Source organism: Coregonus lavaretus (genome assembly GCF_964263955.1).
Source record: "Coregonus lavaretus genome assembly, chromosome: 39".
NCBI classification, from domain to species: domain Eukaryota; kingdom Metazoa; phylum Chordata; class Actinopteri; order Salmoniformes; family Salmonidae; genus Coregonus; species Coregonus lavaretus.
Genome location: NC_140026.1, coordinates 18,375,034 through 18,400,118, shown reverse-complemented (window position 1 = coordinate 18,400,118; position 25,085 = coordinate 18,375,034). Strand labels below are relative to the sequence as shown.

Genomic DNA, 25,085 nt, shown 5'->3' with positions numbered 1-25,085 from the left:
TACCCCCAAAAAAAAAAAAGGTATAATCTTCGTAAATGATATCATCGGTAGGACTGGTGGAGTTACAGTGGGGAGAACAAGTATTTGACACACTCCCGATTTTGCAGGTTTTCCTACTTACAAAGCATGTAGAGGTCTGTAATTTTTATCATAGGTACAAATTTTTTTTTTCAGAAAATCACATTGTATGATTTTTAAGTAATTAATTTGCATTTTATTGCATGACATAAGTATTTGATACATCAGAAAAGCAGAACTTAATATTTGGTACAGAAACCTTTGTTTGCAATTACAGAGATCATACGTTTCATGTAAGTCTTGACCAGGTTTGCACAAACTGCAGCAGGGATTTTGGCCCACTCCTCCATACAGACCTTCTCCAGATCCTTCAGGTTTCGGGGCTGTCGCTGGGCAATACGGACTTTCAGCTGCCTCCAAAGATTTTCTATTGGGTTCAGGTCTGGAGACTGGCTAGGCCACTCCAGGACCTTGAGATGCTTCTTACGGAGCCACTCCTTAGTTGCCCTGGCTGTGTTTCGGGTCGTTGTCATGCTGGAAGACCCAGTCACGACCCATCTTCAATGCTCTTACTGAGGGAAGGAGGTTGTTGGCCAAGATCTCGCGATACATGGCCCCATTCATCCTCCCCTCAATACGGTGCAGTTGTCCTGTCCCCTTTGCAGAAAAGCATCCCCAAAGAATGATGTTTCCACCTCCATGCTTCACGGTTGGGATGGTGTTCTTGGGGTTGTACTCATCCTTCTTCTTCCTCCAAACACGGCAAGTGGAGTTTAGACCAAAAAGCTCTATTTTTGTCTCATCAGACCACATGACCTTCTCCCATTCCTCCTCTGGATCATCCAGATGGTCATTGGCAAACTTCAGATGGGCCTGGACATGCGCTGGCTTGAGCAGGGGGACCTTGTGTGCGCTGCAGGATTTTAATCCATGAGGGGGTAGTGTGTTACTAATGGTTTTCTTTGAGACTGTGGTCCCAGCTCTCTTCAGGTCATTGACCAGGTCCTGCCGTGTAGTTCTGGGCTGATCCCTCACCTCATGATCATTGATGCCCCACGAGGTGAGATCTTGCATGGAGCCCCAGAACGAGGGTGATTGACCGTCATCTTGAACTTCTTCCATTTTCTAATAATTGCGCCAACAGTTGTTGCCTTCTCACCAAGCTGCTTGCCTATTGTCCTGTAGCCCATCCCAGCCTTGTGCAGGTCTACAATTTTATCCCTGATGTCCTTACACAGCTCTCTGGTCTTGGCCATTGTGGAGAGGTTGGAGTCTGTTTGATTGAGTGTGTGGACAGGTGTCTTTTATACAGGTAACGAGTTCAAACAGGTGCAGTTAATACAGGTAATGAGTGGAGAACAGGAGGGCTTCTTAAAGAAAAACTAACAGGTCTGTGAGAGCCGGAATTCTTACTGGTTGGTAGGTGATCAAATACTTATGTCATGCAATAAAATGCAAATTAATTACTTAAAAATCATACAATGTGATTTTCTGGATTTTTGTTTTAGATTCCGTCTCTCACAGTTGAAGTGTACCTATGATCAAAATTACAGACCTCTACATGCTTTGTAAGTAGGAAAACCTGCAAAATCTGCAGTGTATCAAATACTTGTTCTCCCCCACTATGTCGTACATGCAGCTAACAAAAACATATGGAAATGTCTGCACTACCCAAAATTACAACCAAATAATTGCAGCCTTACCGCAAAAATGGAAGAGGAAAGTGGAAGGGGGATAAAGTAAGGAACTTGTCTGTCGGCCTTGCATTAAAGAACATAATTCGTTAAAGAAAACTGTGATAAATAAAAAAGTATACCAGTTTAATGTAAGGACCAAAGGATTTACAGCCGTCCCATATAGATTGCAAAATAGTTGGGAAGAGATTTTTGACGTACCGATCCCATGGCATAGTGTTTATGAACTCATACGCAAAACGACACCGGATTCAAAACTTAGAATCTTTCAATTTAAATTATTATATAAAATTCTTGCTACCAATAGAATGTTATTTATATGGGGGATACAATCTTCCCAGCTCTGCAGATTTTGCTGCGACGAGACAGAATCATTAGATCATTTGTTTTGGTACTGTCCATTTGTAGCTTGTTTTTGGACACAGGTCCGTGGAATGGCTAAAGGATTGCAATATTTACCTGGAGCTAACCTTGCAGATAGCATTACTGGGTGAACTTTTTTATTTTTTTTATCTACGGGCAGTCGCTCTGCATTTCTCTCTGGGACTTTCCAAGCTACTCGATATGCTCTGTTTTTTGGGCGGGCGGGCGGGCGGGGGGGGGGGCTGTCTGCTGCCGAAGATATCTGATCCATTTTGCAAATTTGCACAGATGGCCCCTGATAATGCTGTGCCGGCATCAACTGCTCTATGACAAGGGATGTCTCCACACAATTAACTGGGATTATACGAGAAAGAAAATATCCTGAAATATAAAGTGGTGGAACATTATTAAAACCAAAGAGATATTCCCTTTGGGGATGGCTGTATCCCTTGGGAGGTTAAATGGAGGAGAATACTTGATAAAAGAATGAAGGTTCATGTTCACTTCCGATGTGAATTCTCTACTCATCCCAATTAGATACAAGAATCTGATGGGATTTATTATAATGTCCCCGGTAATTAAAGTAAGGACACTTTATATTGGCTCTGGGCCTAAATGTTCTAGGAAATGATGCAATCAATGAGCTGCCCATCCCTGGGCTGGTCATAACCATTTGTAAACACTGGTGTGTGCATCCTGTCAGTGTTGGACATCTGCACATTCAGCGTTACCCAACCACTTGCACCCGACCACTGTTACTGCCTTCTCGAAAGCATCTAGCCATTTAGGTCTTGAAACCACAAGAAAAACTCATAACTCTGAAAAGTTTTATTGTGATCAACAGTGGTGTAAAGTACTTAAATAAAAATACTTTAAAATAGTACTTATGTCGTTTTCTGGGATATCTGTACTTTACTATTTATATTTAAAAGTTATAAATATTTTTGACAACTTTTACTTTTACATCACTACATTCCTAAAGAAAATTATGTACTTTTTACTCCATACATTTTCCCTGACACCCAGAAGTACTTGTTACATTTTAAATCCATAGCAGGACAGGAAAATGGTCCAATTCACACACTTATTAAGAGAACATCCCTGGTCATCTCTACAGCCTCTGATCTGGCGGACTCACTATACACACATGCTTTGTTTGTAAATGTCTGAGTGTTGTTGTGTGCCCCTGGCTAGCCGCAAATAAATAAATAAACACTTAAATGGTGCTGTCTGGTTTGCTTAATGTTATGAATTTGAAATTATTTTCTACTTTTACTTTTGATATTTAAGTATATTTTAGCAATTACATTTACTTTTGATACTTAACTATATTTAAAACCAAATACTTTTAGACTTTTACTCAAGTAGTATTTTACTGGGTGACTTTTACTTGAGTCATTTTCTATTAAGGTATCTTTACTCAAGTATGACAATTGGGTACTTTTTCCACCACTAGTGATCAACACAACCAGTGGACATTTTCTCCGTTCACATTCTCAGCAAACAGATCCATAATACATTACTACAGATAACACTGTAATGAAATCACTAAAAAGAAAGGGGGAAAAGGTCCCACTTTCCCTATTTCTTGAATCTTGAATCATGAGTGGATTTAGCCATTGACCCGTTTTGATTGTTGTACTGTGATGAGTCAAAGTCAAACAGTGTTACTCACCCATTGTGTTTGGAGGAAAAGCTTTGGAAGCCGTACATATTTGTCTTAAATGTTTGTGGTGCTTGGACCGATCAATTTGACTTGTGGTGCTCTCCTCCACTTTTTTGTTGACTTTTTCTAAAGGCTATTTATACTGAACAAAAATATAAACGCAACATGTAAGGTCTTGGTCCCAGGTTTCATGAGCTGAAATAAAATATCCCAGAAATGTTCTGTACACACAAAAAGCTTATTTCTCTCAAATATTATGCAGAAATGTGTTTACCTCCCTGTTAGTAAGCATTTCTCCTTTTCCAAGATAATCCATCCACCTGACAGGTGTGGAATATCAAGAAGCTGATTAAACAGCATTATCATTACACATGAGCACCTTATGCTGGGGACAAAATGCCACTCTAAAATGTGCAGTTTTGTCACACAGCACAATGCCACAGATGTCTCAAGTATTGAGGGAGCGTGCAATTTGGCATGCTGACTGCAGGAATGTCCACCAAGGCTGTTGCCAGAGAATTGAATGTTCATTTCTCTACCATAAGCCACCTCCGACGTCGTTTTAGAGAATATGGCAGTACGTCCATCAGGCCTCACAACCGCAGACCACATGTAAACACGCCAGGCCAGGACCTCCACATCCGGCTTCTTCACCTGCAGGATGGTCTGAGACCAGCCACCCAGACAGCTGATGAAACGGTGGGTTTGCACAACCAAAGAATGTCTGCACAAACTGTCAGAAACCGTCTCAGGGAAGCTCATCTGTGTGCTCGTGGTCCTCACCAGGGTCTGGATCGGACTGCAGTTCGGCGTCGTAACCGACTTTAGTGGGCAAATGCTCACCTTCGATGGCCACTGGCACACTGGAGAAGCGTGCTCTTCACGGATTAATCCCGGTTTCAACTGTACCGGGCAGATGGCAGACACGCTGTATGGCATTGTGTGGGCGAGCTATTTGCTGTTAACGTTGTGAACAGAGTGCCCCATGGTGGGGATATGGTATGGGCAGGCATAACCTACGGACAATGAACACAATTTCATTTTATCGATGGCGATTTGAATGCACAGAGAACATGACGAGATCCTGAGGCCCATTGTCATGCCATTCATCTGCTGCCATCACCTCATGTTTCAGCATGATAATGCACAGTCCCATGTGGCAAGGATCTGTACACTTCCTGGAAGCTGAAAATGTCAGTTCTTCCATGACCTGCATAGTCACCAGACATGTCACCTACTGAGAACGTTTGGTATGCTCTGAATCGACATGTATGACAACGTGTTCCAGTTCCCGCCAATATTCAGCAACTTCTCACAGCCATTGAAGAGGAGTGGGACAACATTCCACAGGCCACAATCAACAGCCTGATCAACTCTATGCGAAGGAGATGTGTCGTGTTGCATTAAGGAAATGGTGGTCACACCATATACTGACTGGTTTTATGATCCTCTCCCCTACTTTAAAAAAAAAAGGTGCATATCTGTATTCCCAGTCATGTGAAATCCATATATTAGGGCCTAATGAATTTATTTCAATTGACGGATATCTTTATATGAACTGTAACTCAGTAAAATCTTTGAAATTGTTGCGTTTATATTTTTGTTCAGTGTACTTGTGTCATCATCAGGAAATTGCCATACGGCTTTGACGTTTTTGGAGACTAGACAGCAATGACAGTTTGTCAATAGGACAAGCCATGAACATTGACTGCCTTTCTTTGCTACCGACTCCTTACTTGAACCGAGGACACTTAGATTGAACACTGATGACACACATTCTACCTTCCCTATTTCTTCCACTATTTTCATGATCCCATCAAGAGATAACTGCCTGAATTGATTTCCTCTCATCAACCACGATTTTCTCACCATATCTCGTGTTTGGACAGACGGTTGCGGGCGCAAGCATGCTGTTCAAACAGTTGGAGACTGACAGAAGAGTGTGTCCATAACAATTAAATTGTTCTACCTTATTAGCTCGCAAATAGATTCAAGTTACCTAAACTTTAAATATGAAGATTAGCTGGCTACTCACTAGCACGTGGGCTTGTGCTTGAGAGATTGTTTATGAGACCTGTATTAATGTTCTATAATGCCTGCTACAGTGCCTTGCAAAAGTATTCATCCCCATTGGCATTTTTCCTATTTTGTTGAATTGCAACCTGTAATTTAAATGTATTTTTATTTGGATTTCATGTAATGGACATACACAAAATAGTCCAAATTGGTGAAGTGAAATGAAAAAAATAACTTGTTTCTAAAAAATACATAACGGAAAAGTGGTGCGTGCATATGTATTCACGCCCTTTGCTATGAAGCCCCTAAATAAGATCTGGTGAAACCAATAACTGTCAGAAGCCACATTATTAGTTAGATTGCACACAGGTGGACTTTATTTAAGTGTCACATGATTAGTCACATGATCTCAGTATATATACACCTGTTCTGAAAGGCTCCAGAGTCTGCAACACCATTAAGCAAGGGGCACCACCAAGCAAGCGGCACCATGAAGACCAAGGAGCTCTCCAAACAGGTCAAGGACAAAGTTGTGGACAAGTATAGATCAGCGTTGGGTTATAAAAAATATCCCAAACGTTGAACATCCCACGGAGCACCATTAAATAGAAAATGGCGCCACAACAAACCTGCAAAGAGAGGGCCGCCCACGAAAACTCACGGACCAGGCAAGGAGGGTATTAATCAGAGAGGCAACAAGGAGACCAAAGATAACCCTGAAGGGGAAACATTTAAATGTCTTGGAATGGCCTAGTCAAAGCCCAGACGTCAATCCAATTGAGAATCTGTGGTATGACTTAAAGATTGCTGTACACCAGCGGAACCCATCCAACTTGAAGGAGCTGGAGCAGTTTTGCCTTGAAGAATGGGCAAAAATCCCAGTGGCTAGATGTGCCAAGCTTATAGAGACTTGCAGCTGTAATTGCTGCAAAAGTTGGCTCTACAAACTATTGACTTTGGGGGGGGGGGGGGGGGGGTAAATAGTTATTGCACGCTCAAGTTTTTTTGTTTTATGTCTTGTTTGTATCACCCCAAAAAATATTTTGCATCTTCAAAGTGGTAGGCATGTTGTGTAAATCAAATGATACAAACCTCCCAAAAAACAATTTAAATTCCAGGTTGTAAGGCAACAAAATAGGAAAAATGCCAAGGGGGGTGAATACTTTCGCAAGCCACTGTACATGAAGTTAGTCATTATTAGTGATTGTGCATTATGCATGGTTCTGGTTAAATTTCTAATGAAAATAGCATTTTCATAGACAGTCTTGACAGCCAGATCAGTGATTATTGCAAAAAAGCTTATTAGTGGGTCTTATGGTTGTGGAAGGCTTATATTTAGCCTACGTATAATTTCACAAGCCCTGAATTCATTATATTATTGCTGACTGTTTAAAATGTGAAGTATTTTACCTTTAATTGTACAACAAAGCTTATTTGGAGGAAACATACAAAAAATCAAGATGTACTGTGTCGTGAATCAACCAAATGTTTGAAAAAATTCTATATGGCCATATTGCCCAGCCCCATGTCCACTTCCTTTGTATGCGCCCCATGTCTTTCCCCACAGTTTTTCAGCCACCTCATATTCTTCAGCGACCTTTACTCAACTGTTGTTTTTTGTTGTACCTTGTCACTGAAGGATGGTAGCCTAGCCTATACTGTAAATCAGAAGTACAAAGCTAGTCCTTCAAAAAGGCTTCTTGCCCTCTGTCTTCCATGCAGTACGTCCATAGTAAGGCTTTTAGACCATGTTAGCGACCAGGCTAAGACCTAAGATGGAACAGCGAGTCAATGTTATCAGCAGCAGCACACTGAGTTCAAACCTCTGGGTTTTGTGTGACTGTCCAGCCGGCAGCAATTTGGTGTACAACTGATTGGACCCATTGACCTCCTCTCTCTGTCAATAGAGCCATGAGCATTGAAAACCAATTATGGAGGGCAGTTATGCCCTCCGTAATGCAAACAGGCAACACAGTACAGAGACAAAGTGGAGTCGCAATTCAACGGCTCAGACACCACGTATGTGGCAGGGACTCCAGACAATTGTTTAAATGGATCAATCAATATCATACGAGTGAGGGGTTTTGGCCCTCTGTGTCTCCTGAAGTCAGACGATTTTTTTATTATTGTGTGTGATGGTGCGGAGCAAGCCGTTTGACAGCAAAAACAGCCACAGTGCACACTGGCAACTTGAGTGTTGTGAAAAAAAATCCCTTGTCACCTGTTTGAGATTAACAGTTCTCACAAGGAGCCCTGGGGCTTGAAGTGTATAAAAATGAAGGAGGCATATGTAGCACCTTGGAGTGAGCGATAAGCCTATTGTCAGACCCAAGGGGTCTGGTGCTTTTGATGTAAGCACGCGGCATCTGTAGATGTGTACTTTTGTGTGTGACATTCTCCTTTGTGGGTGTCTGCAAGATCCAAAGAGGCCACTAAAAGCCAATTTATGCTTGATCCGAAAATGTGGTCCGATGCTTTGTATGGAGGGTGTGACGCAATTGCGGAGACTCCGGATGCGTGTAGATGCCAAATCAAGCTCCGTACCACATCACTGTGCACCTCTCAAATTTTGTAACAATGTGGAGGGCTCTGTGTCGCTCCGCATTGACACGATTGGTTGAATGTAGGTGGGGGCGGGAGGTCCTGTATAAACACAGACTCACTTCCTTGACAACTTCCTTCACAACAGTTCTGCTCTGCGAACCGCAAAAATTATGTTTGATCTGACTTCTGCGGAGGCCGCATCGCAGTAAACGCTGTACGGCCACTGCAGACCTCGGATTGACCATGCGGCGCCTTTAATAAATATCTCTGCATTGTAAGAGTCCCTCCACCGTTCATTGTGTATGCAGCTCCTCTACGGGTTTCCTTGGATCATAGCTTCTAATTGCCATCCCCTTCACAGGCGATGCTTCTGTAAGTATGATGGACTCATTTCAACGCGCTCCCAAAATACAACAGCAACCCAAACACCAAAGCTGCTCTGCATGCCTGAGCAGACCGCTTCAAGTGTCGCCTGATTACAATGCTAGCACGCTCCTGATCTGAAAAAGCGCAGAAGATCTAGTCTTTGCCTCTTTGCATGTCCAACGATTGTCAGCGTTTTGATTGATTACAGCTGTGTCTCCTCTTGGTCCTGTAGTTTCACGCCAGCTTAAATTCCACCCTGGGCGCCTGGGGAAAGATAACAGCTGTCGAAAGTTGAATGGAAATTAGTTTGGGGTTGTTTTTTAAAGCTTGACTAGTGGCTAGGTATACATGGGGGGTGCTAATAAACAAGGAATGAAGTTACTTTTTCAACGATAGCAAATGTAATTACTTTCTCCCACGTGGTGTTTATATTTCCATTTATGATTTGTCAATCTGGAATCATCATAGTCATGGGTTTTGGGATGAAAAGGCATAAAAACCTCGGTTATTCTAAACTTCTGAATTTTCCCATTGACAAACACCATCCAACTGCGGTACGGCGCTTATTCATCGATTGTTGGCTATTCGTGATGCAATTTCATGATTTCATTCTGTCTTTGCCATTACCTGTGCAAACGCAGCTCTAGCTTCCAGACAGACACACACTGTCGATGTAGAGGACTCAGTCTTTTACCTCTTCCTGCAGGGCCCGGTCAGTCCAGACTCCTGGTTATAAGATCCCCCCCCCCCCCATGCGAATATGACAGGGCGAGGCAGGCTGGAGGGCAGCGAGAGACAGCCAGGAGAGAGAAAATATGTAATCTGTCCACAAAATCAATATCTTCGCCTGCAGAGACAGAGGAACAAAGGCCTCAGGTTTTTCAGTGGCACATGTGCTCCATGATAAGGAATCAGTCTCGGAATGGAGAGGCACTATTCATCGACGAGGCCGAGTGACATTTTCAGACACTGGCTACTCTGGACGCACCGGAAGACAGATGTTGCTGGAATATGGGGACTTGATTGTATTCCAACAAAAAAAGTTTCACAAGGTTCACACAAATGACCTGTTATGTCAGTTGACCCATGTCCTCCATTGGAACAAAAATGTAACGAGCTATCTAATTGAAGGTTAATCTGTAACATTGATGGATGGAGACCACTCTCGTTCTCTTCCTCTCTCTCTTCCTCTCTTTCTCTCTCACGCTCTGTTAGCCTCTATTTGGGTCTGAAACCATCTGTCTCTCCCAAGTGTTTATCATTTTGGCTATGGCTCCGTGAATTGACACCATTGGGCAACTAGAGATGCGTGTTGGTGACTGAATGACTCACTGCTCTATTGTACTGTAGGATATGAATGGCAGCTCTGTTTCTAGCTCCTAAGCAACTTTGCAGTATTTTATTTTCTTGTTGTTATTTCTTACATTATTAGCCCATAATGTTTTTTGTGTGATGATATACAGCTGGAAATTACATTTACATTTACGTCATTTAGCAGACGCTCTTATCCAGAGCTACTTACAAATTGGTGCATTCACCTTATGATAGCCAGTGGGACAACCACTTTTATTTTATTTTATACATGTATATATATATATATATTTTTTTTTTGTGGGGGGGGGGGGGGGGGGTAGAAGGATTACTTTTATACTATCCCAGGTATTCCTTAAAGAGGTAGGGTTTCAAGTGTCTCCGGAAGGTGGTCAGTGACTCCGCTGTCCTGGCATCGTGAGGGAGCTTGTTCCACCATTGGGGTGCCAGAGCAGCGAACAGTTTTGACTGGGCTGAGCTTTTGGATAACTTTTGGATATTAGAGCGGCGGTAACTCACCAGCATTCTGACCAGAAATACAACTTTCTCAAATTGGATCCTTTGTTCGTACCCCAAAAAGGCCATTGAACTTATCCCAGAGGCTGCTCCAAGACGCCACCGGCGGCGAAGAGGTATTTGGAGTGGACTTCTAGTCCAACTGAGGTATTTGGAGTGGACTTCTAGTCCGACTGAGGAGGCGTGCACACCATCCACCGCTTCCGAGTATATTACTCGCTAATGTTCAGTCTCTGGACAATAAAGTAGACAAGCTCAGGGCGAGGATCTCCTTCCAGAGAGACATCAGGGACTGAAACATACAGTTTTAAGGAATCATGGCTCTCTCCGTATATACTGTCCCGTGCATACAGCCGGCTGGGTTCTCAGTACATCACGCAGACAGGAATAAAGAACTCTCCGGGAAGAAAGGCGGAGGTGTATGTTTCATGATTAACTATTCATGTTGTGATTGTGATAACGTATAGGAACTCAAGTCCTTTTGTTCACCTAGAATACCTCACAATCAAATGCTGACCTTAATACCTCCCAAGAGAATTCTCTTCGGTTATAGTCACAGCCATGTATATTCCCCCTCAAGCCGATACCACGAAGGCCCTCAAGGAACTACACTAGACTTTGTGCAAACTGGAAACCACATATCCTGAGGCCTTATTTATTGTAGATGGGGACTTTAACAAAGCAAATCTGAGGAAAACGCTACCGAAGCCAAGCCCATCTCAGGGCTATCTACCTCTCTGTCAACCGGATGTCGACAAGGAGCCCCACCGATCCATCACGACTGGTCTGCCGACGTGATCGTCTGATGTGGTTTCAACAGGCTTGCCATTGCGACGACCACGAAGATCCATCTGCTAGCCCCTGCCCGCTAGCACACGCAATCAATTGCTTTATGCCTCTCTCCCATGTCAATATGCCTTGCCTATTGCTGTTTCGGTTAGTTCTTATTATAAAATGTCATTGTAGAGCCCCCAGTCCCGCTCAACCTGCCTCAGATAGCTCCTTTGTCCCACCCCCCATACACGCGGAAACTCCAGTGATGCTATGTCTTTCATCGTTACCCAATGCTTAGGTTTACCTCCACTATACTCATATCCTTCCATATCCTTGTCTGTACATAATGCCCTGAATCTATTCTACAACGCCCGGAAATCTGGTCCTTTTATTCTCTGTACCCAACGCACTAGAAGACCAGTTCTTAAAGCCTTTAGCCGTATTATTCTACTCCTCCTCTATTCCTATGGTGTTGTAGAGGTTAACCCAGGCCCTGTAGCCCCCAGTATCACTCCTACTCCCCAGGCGCTATCATTTGCTGACTTCTGTAACTGTAAAAGCCTTGGTTTCTTGCATGTTAACATCAGAAGCCTCCTTCCTAAGTTTGAGTTATTCACTGCGTTAGCACACTCGGCCAACCCTGACGTTCTAGCAGTGTCTGAATCCTGGCTTAGGAAGGCCACCAAAAACTCTGAAATGTCCATCCCCAACTACAACATTTTCCGTCTAGATAGAACTGCCAAAGGGGGCGGAGTTGCAATCTACTGTAGAGAGAGCCTTCAGAGCTCTATCATACTATTCAGGTCTGTGCCCAAACAGTAAAAATCCACCTTTCCAGAAATAAGTCTATCACTGTTGCTACTTGCTACAGACCCCCCTCAGCCCCCAGCTGTGCCCTGGACACCATATGTGAATTGCTTGCCCCCCATCTATCCTCAGAGTTCGTACTGCTTGGTGACCTAAACTGGGATATGCTTAACACCCCGGCCGTCCTACAATCTAAACTAGATGCCCTCAATCTCACGCAAATTATCAAGGAACCTACCAGGTACAACCCTAAATCCGTAAACATGGGCACCCTCATAGATATCATCCTGACTAATTTACCCTCTAAATACACCTCCGCTGTCTTCAACCAGGATCTCAGCGATCACTCCCTCATTGCCTGCGTCCATAATGGGTCCGCTGTCAAACGACCACCCATCATCACTGTCAAACGCTCCCTAAAACACTTCAGCGAGCAGGCCTTTCTAATTGACCTGGCCCGGGTATCCTGGATGGATATTGACCTCATTCCGTCAGTAGAGGATGCCTGGATGTTCTTCAAAAGTGCTTTCCTCTCCATCTTAAATAAACATGCCCCATTCAAAAAATGCAGAACTAAGAACAGATATAGCCCCTGGTTCACCCCAGACTTGACTGCCCTTGACCAGCACAAAACATCCTGTGGTGTACTGCATTAGCATCAAACAGATCCCACGATATGCAACTTTTCAGGGAAGTCAGAAACCAATATACACAATCAGTTAGGAAAGCAAAGGCTAGCTTTTTCAAACAGAAATGTGCATCCTGTAGCACTAACTCCAAAAAGTTTTGGGACACTGTAAAGTCCATGGAGAATAAGAGCACCTCCTCCCAGCTGCCCACTGCACTGAGGCTAGGAAACACTGTCACCACCGATAAATCTACGATAATCGAGATTTTCAATAAGCATTTTGCTATGGCTGGCCATGCTTTCCACCTGGCTACCCCTACCCCGGCCACCAGCTCTGCACCCTCCGCTGCAACTTGCCCATGCCACCCCCGCTTCTCTTTCACACATATTCAGACAGCTGATGTTCTGAAAGTGCTGCAAAATCTGGATCCCTACAAATCAGCTGGGCTAGACAATCTGGACCCTATCTTTCTAAAATTAGCCGCCGAAATTGTAGCAACCCCTATTACTAGCCTGTGCAACCTCTCTTTCGTATCGTCTGAGATCCCCAGAGATTGGAAAGCTGCCGCGGTCATCCCCCTCTTCAAAGGGGGTGACACTCTAGATCCAAACTGTTACAGACCTATATCCATCCTGCCCTGCCTTTCGAAAGTATTTGAAAGCCAAGTTAACAAACAGATCACCGACCATTTCGAATCCCACCGTACCTTCTCCACTATGCAATCTGGTTTCCGAGCTGGTCATGGGTGCACCTCAGCCACGCTCAAGGTCCTAAACGATATTATAACCGCGATCGATAAAAGACAGTACTGTGCAGCCGTCTTCATCGACCTGGCCAAGGCTTTCGACTCTGTCAATCACCGAATTCTTATCGGCAGACTAAATAGCCTTGGTTTCTCAAATGACTGCCTCGCCTGGTTCACCAACTACTTCTCAGATAGAGTTCAATGTGTCAAATCGAAGGGCCTGTTGTCTGGACCTCTGGCAGTCTCTATGGGGGTGCCACAGGGTTCAATTCTCTGGCCGACTCTATTCTCTGTGTATATCAATGATGTCGCTCTTGCTGCTGGTGACTCTCAGATCCACATCTACGCAGACGACACCATTCTGTATACATCTGGCCCTTCATTGGACACTGTGTTAACAAACCACATCACTCCTTCCGTAGCCTCCAACTGCTCTTAAACGTTAGTAAAACTAAATGCATGCTCTTCAATCGAACGCTGCTTGCACCCGCCCGCCTGACTAGAATCACTGCTCTTGGCGGGTCTGACTTAGAATATGTGGACAACTACAAATACCTAGGTGTCTGGTTAGACCGTAAACTCTCCTTCCAGACTCACATTAAGCATCTCCAATCCAAAGTTAAATCTAGAATCGGCTTCCTATTTCGCAACAAAGCCTCCTTCACTCATGCTGCCAAACATGCCCTCGTAAAGCTGACTATCCTACCGATCCTTGACTTCAGCGATGTCATTTACAAAATAGCTTCCAACACTCTACTCAGCAAATTGGATGTAGTCTATGACAGTGCCATCCATTTTGTCACCAAAGCCCCATATACTACCCACCATTGTGACCTGTACTCAGTCGTTGGCTGGCCCTCACTACATATTCGTCTCCAAACCCACTGGCTCCAGGTCATCTATAAATCACTGCTAGGCAAATCCCTGCCTTATCTTAGCTCATTGGTCACCATAGCAACACCCACCCGTAGTATGCGCTCCAGCAGGTATATCTCTCTGGTCATCCCTAAAGCAAACACCTCCATTGGCCGCCATTCCTTCCAGTTCTCTGCTGCTAATGACTGGAACAAACTGCAAAAATCTCTGAAGCTGGAGACTCTTATCTCCCTCACTAACTTTAAGCATCAGTTGTCAGAGCAGCTTACCGATCACTGCACCTGTACACAGCCCATCTGTAATTAGCCCACCCAACTACCTCATCCCCATATTGTTATTTATTTTGCTCATTTGCACCCAAGTATCTCTTTTTGCACAACTTCTGCACATCTATCACTCCAGTTTTAATACTAAATTGTAATTATTTTGCACTATGGACTATTTATTGCCTTACCTCCATAACTTACAACATTTGCACACACTTTATATAGATGTTCTATTGTGTTATTGACTGTATGTTTTGTGTAACTCTGTGTTGTTGTTTTTATCGCACTGCTTTGCTTTATCTTGGCCAGGTCGCAGTTGTAAATGAGAACTTGTTCTCAACTGGCCTACCTGGTTAAATAAAGGTAAAAAAATAAAAACATTGTCTGTAGTACACGCGCTTCAAAAACTCTCGACCATTGTTACTCTCCCTTCCGGGATGGCTACTAGGCCCTCCCCCGCCCTCTTTTCGGCAAATAAGATCACGACTCCATTCTGCTCCTCCCATCCTATAGGCAGAAACTCAAAAAAGAAGCTCTATTCAACGCTGGTCTGACCAATCGGGATCCATGCTTCAAGATTGTTTTGATCACGCAGATTGGGATATGTTCCGGGTTGCCTCTGAGAATAACATTGACGTATACACGGTGATGGAGTTCATCAGGAAGTGTGTAGGGGATGTTGTTCCCACTATGACTATTACAACCTACCAAAACCAAAAACCGTGGATTGATCTCTGCATTCGCGCAAAACAGAAAGTGCCACCGCCTTTAACCACGGCAAGGGGACTGGGAATGTGGTTGAATACAAACAGTGCAGTTATGCCCTCCGTAATGCAAACAGGCAAAACTGTACAGAGACAAAGTGGAGTCGCAATTCAACGGGTCAATTACAACGTATGTGGCAGTGACTCCAGACAATCACGGATTACAAAGGTAACAACCAAATGACCATCGCCTCGTAGCACTCACTTCTGACGTCATGAAGTGCTTTGAGAGGCTAGTTAAGGATCATATCACCTCTACCTTACCTGACACCCTAGACCCATTTCAATTTGCATATCGCCCCAAAGGATCCACAGACGATGCAATCGCCATCGCACTGCCCACTGCCCTATCCCATCTGGACAAGAGGAATACTTATGTAAGAATGCTGTTCATTGACTACTGCTCAGCCTTCAACACCATAGTACCCTTCAAGCTCATCATTAAGGTCGGGGCCCTGGGTCTGAACCCCGCCCTGTGTAACTGGGTCCTGGAATTCCTGACGGGCCGCCCGTAGGTGGTGATCCTCAAAACAGGGGCCCCACAAGTTTGTGTGCTCAGCCCCCTCCTGTACTCCCTGTTCACCCATGACTGCATGGCCACACACGCCTCCAACTCAATCATCAAGTTTGCAGACGACACAACAGTAGTAGGCCGGATTACCAACAATGACGAGACAGCCTACAGGGAGGAGGTGAGGGCCCTGGTGGAGTAGTACCAGGAAAATAACCTCTCCCTCAACGTCAACAAAACAAAGGAGCTGATCATGGACTTCAGGAGACGGCAGAGGGCGCACGCCCCGATCCACATCGACGGGACCGCATTGGAGTACACATCACTGACAAAATGAAATTGTCCACCCACACAGACAGTGAGATGAAGAAGGCGCAAAAGCACCTTTTCAACCTCAGGTGGCTGAATAAATGTTCTTGGCCCCCTAAGACCCTCACAAACTTTTACTGATGCACCATTGAGATCATCCTGTCGGGCTGTATCACCCACCGCCTGGTAGGCAACTGCACAGCCTGCAACCGCAGGGCTCTGAAGAGGGTGGTGCGGTCTGCCCAACGCATTACTGGGGGCACAATACCTGCCCCCAGGACACCTACAGCACCCGATGTCACAGGAAGACCAAAAAGATCACGAAGGACAACTACCACCTGAGCCACAGCCTATTCTGCCCTCTACCATCCAGAAGGCGAGGTCAGTACAGGTGCATCAAAGCTGGGACCGAGAGACTGAAAAACAGCTTCTATCTCAAGGCCATCAGACTGTTAAATAGCCATCACTAGCCGGCCTCCACCCAGTACCCTGCCCTGAACTTAGTCACTGTCACTAGTCGGCTACCACCAGGTTAATCAACCGCAATTGGCTCAAACACATTAAGAAGGAAATAAATTCCACAAATTAACTTTTAAGAAGGCACATCTGTTAATTGAAATGCATTCCAGGTGACTACCTCATGAAGCTGGTTGAGAGAATGCCAAGAGTGTGCAAAGCTGTTATCAAGGCAAAGGGTGGCTATTTTGAAGAATATCAAATATAAAATATATTTTGATTTGTGTAACAATTTTTGGTTACTACATGATTCCATATGTGTCATTTCATAATTTTGATGTCTTCACTATTATTCTACAACGTAAAAATAAAGAAAAACCCTTGAATGAGTAGGTGTGTCCAAACTTTTGACTGGTACTGTACATACGGTGCATTCAGAAAGTATTCAGACCCCTTCACTTTTTCCACATTTTGTTACGTTACAGCCTTATTCTAAAATGGATTAAATTGTTTTTTTCCCTCATCAATCTACACACAAAACCCCATAATGACTAAGCAAAAACTGGTTTTCAGACATTTTTGCAATAAAACAAAATACAAATAATAATAACATTCTATAAGTATTCAGACCCTTTACTCAGTACTTTGTTGAAGCCCCTTTGGCAGCGATTACAGCCTAGAGTCTTCTTGGGTATGACGCTATAAGCTTGGCACACCTGTATTTGGGGAGTTTCTCCCATTCTTCTCTGCAGATCCTCTCAAGCTCTGTCAGGTTGGATGGATGGGGCACGTTGCTGCACAGCTATTTTCAGGTCTCTCCAGATATTGAGAGTTCGATCGAGTTCAAGTCCGGGCTCTGGCTGGGCCACTCAAGGACATTCAGAGACATGTCATGAAGCCATTCCTGCGTTGTCTTGGCTGTGTGCTTAGGGTCATTGTCCTGTTGGAAGGTGAACCTTCGCCCCAGTCTGAAGTCCTGAACGTTCTGGAGCAGGTTTTCATCAAGGATCTCTCTGTACTTTGCTCCGTTAATCTTTCCCTCGATCCTGACTAGTCTCCTAGTCTCTGCCGCTGAAAAACATCCTCACAACCTGATGCTACCACCACCATGCTTCACCGTAGGGATGGTATTGGCCAGGGGATGAGCGGTGCCTGGTTTCCTCCAGATGTGATGCTTGGCATTAAGGCCAAAGAGTTCAAACTTGGTTTCATCAGTCCAGAGAATATTGTTTTCATGGTCTGAGAGTCCTTTAGGTGCCTTTTGGCAAACTCCAAGCTGGTTGTCATGTGCCTTTTACTGAGGAGTGGCTTCCGTCTGGCCACTCTACCATAAAGGCCTGATTGGTGGAGTGCTGCATAGATGGTTGTCCTGCTGGATGGTTCTCCCATCTGAAACTCTGTCAGGGTGACCATCGGCTTCTTGGTCAGCTCTCTGACCAAGGCCCTTCTCCCACGATTGCTCAGTTTGGTCAGGCGGCCAGATCTAGGCAGAGTCTTGGTGATTCCAAACTTTTTCAATTTAAGAATGATGGAGGCCACTGTGTTCTTGGGGACCTTCAATGCTGCAAAAATTTTTTGGTATCCTTCCCCAGATCTGTGCCTCGACACAATCCTGTCTAGGAGCTCTATGGACAATACCTTCGAACTCATGGCTTGGTTTTTGCTCTGACATGCACTGTCAACTGTGGGACCTTATATAGACAGGTGTGTGCCTTTCCAAATAATGTCTAATCAATTGAATTTACCTCAGGTGGACTCCAATCAAGTTGTAGAAACATCTCAAGGATGATCAATGGAAACAGGATGCACCTGAGCTCAATAGCAAGTCTCACAGCAAAGGGTCTGAATACTTATGTAAATAAGGTATTTCTGTTTTTGTTTTTTTATAAATGTGCAAAAATATCTAAAAACCTGTTCGCTTTGTCATTATGGGGTATTGTGTGTAGATTGAGGGAAAATGTAATTCAATCAATTTTAGATTAAGGCTGTAACGTAACAAAATGTGGAAAAAGGGAAGTGGTCTGAATACTTTCCGAATGCAGTGTGTCAAGCAGCATTGCGGCTTGGCAGGGTCGTGTTTCGGAAGAAGCATGGCTCTCGACCTTCGCCTCTCCCGAGTCCATAGGGGAGTTGCAGCGATGAGACAAAACTGTAACTACCAATTGGATATCACAAAAAAGGGTTAAAAACAACAACAAAAAAATAAGATGTGCATATTTATGTAGGCTTATACTCTACTTTTAAATTGCAGTCGAGGTGTAATATTGCCTTCATTCTGTTCTCATTGAAACTGTTAGCTTGAAATTTTGACATCAATAATAATACATTCCCATCTCCAGTGAGAACCCAGCTGAATTGACTTTTGATAACAAGCCATTTCTCTGTGCAATGTATTGTATTTTACACCTGTATCACGATTACAGTAAAACGAGTCCTATATCGACATAACCTGAAAGGCCGCTCAGCAAGGAAGAGGCCACTGCTCCAAATCCACCATAAAAAAGACTACGGTTTGCAACTGCACATGGGGACAAAGATCGTACTTTTTGGAGAAATGTCCTCTGGTCTAATGAAACAAAAATATAACTATTTGGCCATAATGTCCATCGTTATGTTTGGAGGGAAAAAGGGGAACGCTTGCAAGCCGAAGAACACCATCCCAACCATGAAGCACGGGGGTGGTAGCATCATGCTGTGGGGGTGCTTTGCTGCAGGAGGGACTGGCGCACTTCACAAAATAGATGGCATCATGAGGAAGGAAAATTACGTGGATATATTGAAGCAACCACCTCAAGACATCAGTCAGGAAGTTAAAGCTTGGTTGCAAATGGGTCTTCCAAATGGACAATGACCCCAAGCATACTTCCAAAGTTGTGGCAAAATGGCTTAAGGACAACAAAGGCAAGGTATTGGAGTGGCCATCACAAAGCCCTGACCTCAATCCTATAGAACATTTGTGGGCAGAACTGAAAAAGCGTGTGCGAGCAAGGAGGCCTACAAATCTGACTCCGTTACACCAGCTCTGTCAGGAGGAATGGGCCAAAATTCACCTAATGTATTGTGGGAAGCTTGTGGAAGGCTACCCGAAACGTTTGACCCAAGTTAAACAATTTAAAGGCAATGCTACCAAATACTAATTGAGTGTATGTAAACTTCTGACCCACTGGGAATGCGATGAGGGCACATCGACAGATTTTTCACCTAGTCGGCTCGGGGCGGCAGGTAGCTTAAGAGCGTTGTGCCAGTAACCGAAAGGTCGCTGGTTCTAATCCCCGAGCCGACTAGGTGAAAAATCTGTCGATGTGCCCTTAAGCAAGGCACTTAACCCTAATTGCTCCTGTAAGTCGCTCTGGATAAGAGCGTCTGCTAAATGACTAAAATGTAAATGTAAACAAATGCTGATTCATTGAATCAGACGGCTCATTCATCACAAAATCGACTAATATTGCCAACTACTTTAATGTTTTTTTCATTGGCAAGATTAGCAAATTTAGGCATGACATGCCAGCAACAAATGTTGAAGTCGGAAGTTTACATACATCTTTGCCAAATACATTTAAACTCAGTTTTTCACAATTCCTGACATTTAATCCTAGTAAAAATGCCCTGTCTTAGGTCAGTTAGGATCACCACTTTATTTTAAGAATGTGAAATGTCAGAATAATAGTAGAGAGAATGATTTATTTCAGCTTTTATTTCTTTCATCGCATTCCCAGTGGGTCAGAAGTTTACATACACTCAATTAGTATTTGGTAGCATTGTCTTTAAATTGTTTAACTTGGGTCAAACGTTTCGGGTAGCCTTCCACAAGCTTCCCACAATACGTTGGGTGAATTTTGGCCCATTCTTCCTGACAGAGCTGGTGTAACTGAGTCAGATTTGTAGGCCTCCTTGCTCGCACACGCTTTTTCAGTTCTGCCCACAAATGTTTGCTCCTCATTACACACCATGGACCAACAAATATTCTTTACATCAACAACATAGGAATCACTACAAACATTATTGTATGACCTCTTATAAACTATATTAGGCCCAGCCTTTGGAACTTTGGTTTTCCTAGATATGGCTACTATATTGTGATCACTACAGCCGATGGATCTGGATACTGCTTTCAAGATAATTTCTGCAGCATTAGTAAAGATGTGATCAATACATGTTGATGAGTTAATTCCTGTGCTGTTTTTTAACTACCCTGGTAAGTTGACTGATAACCTGAACCAGGTTGCAGGCACTGGTTACAGTTTGAAGCTTTTTCTTGAGTGAGCAGCTTGATGAAAGCCAGTAAATATTTAAATCATCCAGAAATATACCTCTCTGTTAATATCACATGCATTATCAAGCATTTCACACATGTTATCCAGATACTGACTGTTAGCACTTGGTGTTCTATAGCAGCTTCCCACAAGAATGGGCTTTAGGTGAGGCAGATTAACCTGTAGCCATATTACTTCAACAGTATTTAACATGAGATCCTCTCTAAGCTTTACAGGAATGTGGTTCTGAATATAAACAGCAACACCTCCACCATTGGCATTTATGTATTTTCTGTAAATGTTAGAACCTTGTATTGCTACCACAATATCAGCAAAGGTATTATCTAAGTGAGTTTCAGAGATAGTCAGAATATGAATATGTATTTAGTCATCTGTTACTAGCAAATTATTGATTTCATTAACCTTGTTTCTTAAACTACATACTTTTCTTCTGCGATGCTTACTTGTTTTCATTGCTTTACTGGGAAGCTTAGCAGAAGTAGATATTCTCATGTTATTTATGTTAGTGCAGGGTGAGCTGCACACAGTGGACTTCCTACTAGGGCACACCGCCTCAGTGCTAACAGTATAAATCTAGTTCATAGGCACATGATTACTGCATACAATTGCTGTAGGATCAGCAGAGGCATTCAGGGCAGTTGGAGGGACATACATTAGGTTACTTACATTGTGTCTACCAACGCCCCTGGTATCATGTACATTTGCTGAAGCATTATGACAACTCAGCGTCACAATGGTTGGGATTAACTGAGCTGGGCTTGGGTCATTGATAAGTCATTGTCTCAATGCAGCCTTATAATGCTGTCAAAGGATCCAGGAACCCAAATGATTTGGGTGGATCCCATCCTCCTTATAAAACGTGTTTTGTTTCCAAAAGGTATCGAAATTGTCAACAAAAGTTACACCCATTGAGCTCCAATAATCACGTAGTCAGTTGTGAAGAGAAGGAATCCTGCTAAAGCGTTCAATGCCACGATTCAGAGAGGGCACAGGGCCAGATATGATGGGTATTTTATTAGGTTCCTCTTGATATGTCCTTAGTGCCTTTCCTGCAATAACACAAATCTGACATTTGAGTTCCCTTACTCCCAGGTGCCTTTTAGAGTAATATTGTCGCTGAGGACATCTTAGCACTGTGAATGAGACACACATACTACCAATGAGCACTCACAGTACCATTTTCATGAAATACAGTAGCCTATGTTTGGTGGATAAAAAAAAGGCAATATGCTAAATTATTCATACGAGGAGAAGATGAACATATTGTTTTCATTTGTTCTTGAATTTGCATTCCGTATAAGAGCTGTGTAAATTTGAGCAAAATGTAAATGAAAATGGGTATATATTTGTCTTCATAGGGGACTTACTTATTAGATGTAATTAAGGTGCTGTTGGTCACAACTTATACACTTATTTTTTGCCTTCATGTGACTGAACTGTTAGTTGAAAGGATGGTTCAGTGGGTAGATGGAGAACAGCTCGGAAGAATTCATAAACCATAATAAAGTCGGTGGTATTGTGAACAGTTCTATAGCAGCCCAGTTGGTGGGGGTATGATCACTGGCTTTTTTTCCTGGAGCAAGTACACACACATAGCGCTAGAGAGTAGTTAGGATATGAAAAGCTATATTGCTTTTCCCCTCGCTACCTCCTACCTACTTCAATATATTTCTGTTGAATCAAATGGATCCTAAATGTAATCAGTCACAGTTAATGAGCTAGAGTAATCAATTAGCTTTTTGCTCTTATTGGCAAAGGTTCCTGATTCAAATGATGTCCCCTCGCAATCTACAGTTCAGTTAGACAGAGGCTTAAACAACTATTCATATGTTACAATTAGTCACTGAAATGAAAGCTGCTATTAGTAGATTGAAGTTTCCACTTTCCTAATTGACTATTGGCTGTTACTGAGTGTATGGTCCTCTGTAGCTCAATTGGTAGAGCATGGCGCTTGTAATGCCAGGGTAGTGGGTTCGATCCCCGGGACCACACATGCGTAAAAATGTATGCGCACATGACTGTAAGTCGCTTTGGATAAAAGCGTCTGCTAAATGGCATTATTATTATTATTATTATTATTATTATTATTATTATTAATCTATGGTGCTGTCCGTAGTCCCTTCAAATGGACTGTTTCTCATTATTGCCATGTGCTGTGATCGATTCGTGCTCTGATGGAGAAATATGTATTTATGTAAATAAACAACTGTCCCAGTATCCAATAGTTGTACTCTAACCAAGTTTAGACCAGTATTTACCGGGTTTAGCCGACTTCTCTTCATAATATTAGAGAACTGTATTGTATGTGCATATGTTTACCTCTCTCTACCGCCCCCTCTCTATCTTACATTTACATTTCTACATTTTACATTTTTTTTACAATTTAGCAGACACTCTTACCCAGAGCGACTTACAGTAGTGAGTGCATACATTTCATCTCTTGTATACATTCCCACTCTACCTCCCTCTCTCTACCTCCCTCTCTCTATCTCTTGTATACATTCCCACTCTACCTCCCTCTCTCTACCTCTCTCTTTTATACCCTCTCTCTCTCTCTCTCTCTCTCTCTCTCTCTCTCTCTCTCTCTCTCTCTCTCTCTCTCTCTCTCTCTCTCTCTCTCTCTCTCTCTCTCTCTCTCTCTCTCTCGCTCTCTCTCTCGTACATGTACTCCGTCCCTCCCTCTCGTACATGTACTCCGTCCCTCCCTCTGCCTCTCTCTCCTCTGCCTCCCTCCCTCTCCTCTGCCTCCCTCCCTCCCTCTCCTCTGCCTCCCTCCCTCCCCTCTGCCTCCCTCCCCTCTCTACATCTGAGCCACAGTGAGAGAGTGCTACTAACTGTCAGAGGGAACATAGGAGTTAATTCTCTCCTCATCCGTAGCTCTTAGACTATTCTCCCTTGACAGAGAGAGAGATACATAGACAGAAAGAGAGTCAAAGAGAAAGAGGCACTCTTTAAAAGGACTTCAGGAGCCACGTTATTGTCTTTGTCACTCTTCCACTACTCTCTTACTTCTTAGCGAAACTGTAACATTTCCTGTATGCTTCTAGCAGACTTTCTGGGACTCTAAGGTAGACTCCTCATCCACCCATCTGGATTTGGGGAGTGAGCGGGCGGTAGGCGGGTGCCTCGCGGCATCCGTCCCGTGCGTGTGGGCGCAACGGAGGTGGAGTGGGCGCGGGGGAACTGGAGCGCCGAAGGCGTGGCCAGGGCTCCTGAGGGCGAGGAGGCCGGGTCGGGGTCCGAAGCCGGGGCTGCAGGGTCTGGGCATGGTGGTGGCATGCTGAACACTGTGTGGGAGACTGAGGGGCTGCAGACGGTGGGCATCGTGGTGCTGGTCTGTGCCTCGCTCAAACTGCTGCACCTGCTGGGGCTCATCAACTTCTCCGAGGGTAAGAGAGAGAGAGATGGAGATACAGAGATAGAAAGGAGCGAGACAGAGCGATGGAAAACAAAGAGAGCGAGGGGCTTTGAATTGTAGTATAAGCGATCTGTCCATTGGTGGCTCTCCTTACTTAATTATACTGTGTTTTAATTTGCTTGCAGATGTTATTTTGATATGTGAAATGTTTTGTATTATATTGCTTTGCAACATTGTGGAGCTCCTTTCTTGCCAATGAAGCTTCTTTTGATTTTGTAGTTGAGTGTCTGAGAGCAGTTTGCGAAACTGGGGTGGTCAACTACTGTGTAAGGGTGAATTTACATTAGTAATGTATGTGTAGTGAGATCTATCCCTGTTCAACATCATTTGCAACTTTTCTGTTTTCACTATCCTTACTTTAGTCTTGGATGTGGTGTGGCCAGCTATTAGCGTACCGTAAATATCAGAGTATATAGACAAACAAAATAAGGATATAATTTCAAACTATACAGGAGCTTCTCATCTAAACCATATTGCACATAATGTTGGACACTTGATTAATACAACGATTCACAAATGTGTGGATATTTTAAAAGCTTTTAATTTCAATTATGCTAACAGAGCAAAAATGCTGTGTTCTGGTATGAAGGTAATTTTTGCAGGGATGTGGTGTGGGAGAGGTGTAGTTTCTTTACACTATACCACTAAGAGGAGTATGTGGTTTAGATGTCACCCACACTACCTCTGGAGCACGGTTTCCGTTAGCCGGTAATTGCCGGATTTTGGCCCAAATAAAATAGTTGCCGGCCAAATTGACTTGGA

General features: G+C 43.6%; 1 protein-coding gene across 5 annotated transcripts in view; it reads left to right on the top strand.

Annotated features, from left to right (window-relative positions):
* Positions 1-25,085, top strand: part of LOC311113217 (Kv channel-interacting protein 4-like) — a gene marked incomplete at its 5' end in the record, with an annotated part of 275,296 nt that overhangs the window by 197,098 nt on the left and 53,113 nt on the right. Inside the window, one exon of one of the 5 annotated variants that reach the window (XM_084156419.1) lies at positions 24,183-24,294. The exons of the other annotated variants lie outside the window; for them this stretch is intronic. Coding sequence (XP_084012545.1) covers positions 24,183-24,294 — 112 coding nt within the window. Of the gene's footprint in view, positions 1-24,182; positions 24,295-25,085 lie in introns of those variants that run through there. 5 annotated transcript variants of the gene reach the window in all.